General features: G+C 44.3%; 1 protein-coding gene across 1 annotated transcript; it reads left to right on the forward strand.

Moving 5' to 3' along the window:
• Positions 1–227: 227 nt before the first annotated feature.
• On the forward strand, positions 228–2564 carry S100z (S100 calcium binding protein Z). Its single transcript, XM_013025259.1, has 2 exons — positions 228–420; positions 2398–2564. The coding sequence occupies exons 1-2, from the start codon at positions 280–282 to the stop codon at positions 2554–2556; spliced, it is 300 nt and encodes a 99-aa protein (XP_012880713.1). The 5' UTR covers positions 228–279; the 3' UTR covers positions 2557–2564.
• The last annotated feature ends 2661 nt before the right edge of the window (positions 2565–5225 follow it).

The raw sequence follows: 5225 nt of genomic DNA on the forward strand, positions 1-5225 counted from the left end.
CACACTGCCTCTCGGCATCTTGGGGCGGTGGGAGTTAGGGAGTTAGGAGTTAGCTCACCCACACAGTTCTTACCTGCGGCTCAGCCCTGACCAGGGGTCTTCCATGGAAGAGCATGATGGTCTTAGCAACTCTCACCTGGGTGGTGGGATGACTGGGGGATGGTTGTACTTTGTTTTCCTGACAGTGTCCATGTCTCTCCCTGTGTTTACTCTGAACAAGCGACTTCTCGCTCCCTGATTTGGTGGACTGCTCTGAAAGCGGTCTTCCCTGCGGCCGACATGCCGACCCAGCTGGAGGTGGCTATGGACACCATGATTCGAATCTTCCACCGCTACTCTTGTAAGGAGGGGGACAGGTTCAAGCTCAACAAGGGCGAGCTGAAGCTGCTCCTCCAGCGAGAGCTCACGGAATTCCTCTCGGTGAGTGAAGTTTTCTGCTTCATCCGGCTGAGGCTGGGTGTGGTATGGTTTCTTCATTGTCACCTTTTTCTGCAACTCTGTCCCAAGCACATCATCATTTGTATTGACACTTCAGGTTGAGAGGAAGCAAACACTAGAGTCCTTTGTTTACTGTGTACATGGCAGGTATTCTTGTTTTGTTTTGTTTTGTTTTTTTCCCTTTGGCAATCCTAAGTTTAGAACCCAGGGTCTGGGCTCTGTCCCTGAGCTTCTTTTGCTCAAGGCTAGTACTCTAGAACTTGAGTCACAGCACCACTTCCAGCCTTTTCTGTTTATGTGGTACTGAGGAATTGAACCCAGGGCTTCAGGCATGCTAGGCAAGCACTCTACAACTAAGCTACCTTCCCAGCCCAGGTATTCTTGCCTATTGTCTGGGGTTAGGCTTTCCAAGTGTTGCAGATCTTCATCCATTATGCAGTGTTCTGGCACACCAGGCAGCCATACAGCTGGTCAACCTAGGAGTTATGGGTTAAGACTAGTTATAGATGTTGGGGCTGTATATAGCTGTCTATCCATGAATGTTACCTATTGGGTCTGAAATGAAGCCCTGGGATGCTTTATGATGTAGTAACATATCTTTATTTGTATATGGCTTGTGGCCAGTAGGTTAGCAAACAGATTCACATTTCCAAATAGCTAGGAGACTAATAAAGCTATGTATAAGCTTTATGGTGAGTGCTTGGAGTCTCCTCTGAGGGAGATATCACACTGATGTTTATGGAGTTGCCTTGAATTGAGTTAGTCCAGCGTGCTACGGTTGCATGATGTCGTTTTGTTCAAACTCTGCAATATGACCACAATGACCACAGTGATTGCAATCGCATTCTATTCTCTCCATCCTCTGGGAAAAGCTGAAAGTTATATACACATATACTTATATATGTGTGTGTGTATAGATATGTATATATGCACAATACATGTATGTATATACACACATATATACACATCTGTATTATAAATTCTCCACAATATTATTTTAATGATTTTAATTCTCCATAATATATTTTAAAGTCCATAGGAACTGATTTCAATAAAATATTGATGGGGCATTCTTATAATAAGAATTATTTCAGCACCTAGTCCCAACATTCAAGTCCCATGACTGACCCCCCCCACACCAAGAAAAGTTATTATTGCTTATCTGAAATTCAAAATTTAACTAGTTGCATCCTGTATTTCTATTCACTCAGTCTAGCAGCCCTGGTGCTAAGCATTTTCAAAAACATGTTGAAGTGTCCTTAAAACATGAGGGTAGATATTGTTCTCAACATTTTATGATTAAGAGAAATTCACTGGTGGCTCACACCTGTAATCCTAGCTACTGAGGAGGCTGAGATCTGAGGATTGCAGTTTGAAGCCAGCCCTAGTAGGAAAGTCTGTGAGACTCTTATCTCTCATAAACTACTCAGGAAAAGCTGGAAGTGGTGCTATGGCTCAAGTGGTAGAGTGCTAGCCTTGAGCACAAAAGCTCAAGGATAGTGCCTAGGCCCTGAGTTCAAGCCCCAGAATCAGCAAAAGGAAAAAGAAAAAAGAAAAAAGAAAGGAAACCGTAAACATTTAGCGATTGCTTACAACCGTACTACTGGTGACTGCTAGAACTCCCTTTGGCTTCAAAACCTTTGTCTAGCTGTCTCCTGACTGCCTCCGGGGCCTGATCCTCACCTCTGAGCTACAGCAGATGCCTTTCCAGCATCAGCCGCTGTTTGCTCTTCTAGGCCTGTATAGGCGTGAGCCGGCCTTACAAGGACCTGGGATCAGGGCCAGACTTACTGAGAACTTGTGCCTTTAAGTAGGGTCTTCCTTTAAGTAGGGTCTTAAGCTGCCGAAAATGGAAATGAAAACTTTCAAGTAAGTCAGTGGAAGATGCAATCTTTATTTTCCTCCTGAATCTCAAAGGCATGGAATTAGAAATTTTCCTTTGTTTTATTTTTTATTTAGTGCCAAAAGGACCCCCAGTTGGTTGATAAGATAATGCAGGACCTGGATGCCAATAAGGACAACGAAGTGGATTTTAATGAATTTGTGGTCATGGTGGCAGCTCTGACAGTCGCTTGTAATGATTACTTTGTAGAGCAATTGAAGAAGAAAGGCAAATGAAGAGAAGTGAAATGAAAGGCAGGAACAGAAACAGATCCAGTTATTTCCTTACTTTTCATCTATATATACTCATCGTAGCTATAGACACAGTAATGTCACATACAGATATCGGTATAATTACTTGCTAGTATTATTAAATTATGTGTACCTTAAAATACTGACTTTACAAGACCATTCTAAATCTTATGCCTTATTTAAAATGTACTTGTATTATTAAAAATGTCATTCAGACTCATTTGTCCAATAAAGAACATCACAAAAATTTTGTCCCTGTTGAATGAGACAAAAATGGAGCCAACTTATTTGTCACCCTTTGATTGTATTTTGAAATGCTTTCCCTATTAAAGAGATTAACTGGATTTCCACACACTTCCATGGTTCTTTTTTAAATGGAAGCTACAAAGTGCTCGTGGGTTCACACCTGTAATCCTAGCTACTCAGGATGGCTGAGATCTGAGGATTGTAATTTAAAGCTAGCCTGGGGGGCAGAAACATCTGTGAAACTCTGATCTGCAACTAACCTGCAAAAAGCTGGAAGTGAAGCTATGGCTCAAGTGGTAGAGTGTCAGCCTTGATCCAAATGAACTTGGAGACAGTGCCCAGGCCCTGAGTTCAAGCTCCAGTACCACCATCATGATACATACACACATACACTCACATCATATCACACATACATACACATAAAAAGAAATTGCTGCCTATGGATGAGCACTTGGCAGCAGGAAAGGGATGGGCTCAGGGCTGGGTGCCAAAGCCAAGAGAGATGAAGCCAGTAACTCCTGGGAGATGGTATGTGACTACCCTTTCATGCTCCTTGGGTTGGATAATCCTGAGCAAGTAAGTGTTGTTACACTCTTTGCTAGTGCTTCCCTTGGGGCGGAGCCTCAGCAGACCCTGGGGAGGGTCTCTTGCTTCCTGTCTCACCACACTGCCCCAAGCTGTCCCCTGCACCTTGATAACATGAGATTCACATATAATTCCTTAGCTTGGGGTCTGCTTCCAGGGACTTTTGAACTATGATAGATCTAGTGGAGAACTTGAAGGAAGGTTGTGGGCCAATTGTATTTATTTTTTAAAATCACTACCCTAGGTCCGGGGTGAAGAGAAAATTGCAGAGAGAGAGGGGAAAAGAAAGAGGGAGAGGGAGAGGGAGAGGGAGAGGGAGAGGACAGTGGTAGAGGGTGGATGAGTTAGGAGGCCGGTGGCTGTGGTCTAGCTAGGAGACAATGGATTAAGCCAGTATAGAGCAATGGAGACCAGGAGAAGCAGTTGAAGTAAGGTGTTCTGGAGGAGAGACTGCTAGGCTAGCACTGGTCAAGATGGATGGCAGAGCAGCCACTATTTGCTTACCTGATACCCACTTGGCCTTTCTTTCCTCCAGCAGAACCCCAAATTCTACAGCACATCAAGGTGCCCAGCTCAAAAACTCTGCTTCCCAGCTTGTTCAGCTGGGGTTAGGCTTAGAACACAGTTCTGGACAATGAGAGCTAAGCTAGGAACTTCTGGGCACGGTTTGCTCTTTCCATGATAAGCTCTATGCCTTTCATTTTGTTACTTCCCTTCTTTCTTTTCCATTGTTGTGAGGCCAGAAGTGAGTCCCCAGTCTGAGGGCAGTGCAGAAAAATGGTGGAAGAAGACTGGGACAATATGGTCAGGGAGGAGCTGTTGCTTCGCCCTGGTTGCCTGTCTCCTTAGAGGAAAGAGGTGACAGCCAGCCAGATATAATCTCTAAAATTAGATAGGGCAAGGGGGCGTTCAAGTCAATAATACAAACTCCTAAATGGGAAATACTGAGGGAGGAATAGCTTTGATGTGAATGAAGACAGTGGGTAGGGAGGAATCAATAGCTCTGTTTGATTGGCTGTAAGCTGTCCACGTGGAGCGATGGAGCAGGAAGTTAGTTGTATTGATAGTCTAGTCTACAGCTTTAAGAGGAACCTGGAGAAACAGAGTTGACAGTCACTTACGTCTACTTGGTCTTAAGCCTGTGGGCCAGAGATCACTTTGGACGAGTATGTACATAGAGAAGAAGAAAGGTCTAATAGGTTTCAGAAAAAGAATCTGACAGAGGCCTGGTTAGAGAGACAGAATGAAAACCAGGAGGGAGCAGTACTTTAGAAGACTGGAGAAGAAAGCAGGTGGAGAATTTGGGGAAGAAGCAGGGGAGCAGAGAACCATTAAGAGAATGAGATGAGAATGGGGAGTCGACCATTGGATTTGGCAAGATAGAGATTATCATGGTGCTAACTGGATTCATGACACCAGGCTCAGGGGCCAGAAAACTCTTGGTCTTGTCACAGCATTCAAGGATCGACACAGAGGAGACTTAAGTAGGAGCAGGTTTATTAATGCAAAGCAAAGCAAAAGTCTGTCTTCCAGATAGTGTGGGCAGGGCCAAGGAGCACTGTTCTGAGGGTCCTAAGACCTCAAACTCTTATTGGGGTTTGCAGACATGGGGATGATCCCAAAAAACTGGGAGGACTAGCATCCACTCCTAGAGGAGTTGTTATAGAGGGTACTTACTGGGTGGTTAGAAGGCGGGGACTGTCATTTTCTACTGGTTGCTTAGCAATGACAGGTATTCCAGATGTTCCTCAGCTCTTGGTTACAACATCAAAGGTTGGGATGCTACCCCAGGTTCAGCAAATGAATCGCAAAGCAGGAAGATA

This window comes from Dipodomys ordii, unplaced genomic scaffold (assembly GCF_000151885.1).
Source record: "Dipodomys ordii isolate 6190 unplaced genomic scaffold, Dord_2.0 Scaffold83, whole genome shotgun sequence".
Lineage (NCBI taxonomy): Eukaryota > Metazoa > Chordata > Mammalia > Rodentia > Heteromyidae > Dipodomys > Dipodomys ordii.

Coding starts and splice junctions, on each gene's coding strand:
- S100z (XM_013025259.1), top strand. CDS start 280: ATGCCGACCCAGCTGGAGGTGGCTATGGACACCATGATTCGAATCTTC. Junction 421..2,397: donor AGCTCACGGAATTCCTCTCG/GTGAGTGAAGTT, acceptor TTTTTTATTTAG/TGCCAAAAGGACCCCCAGTT.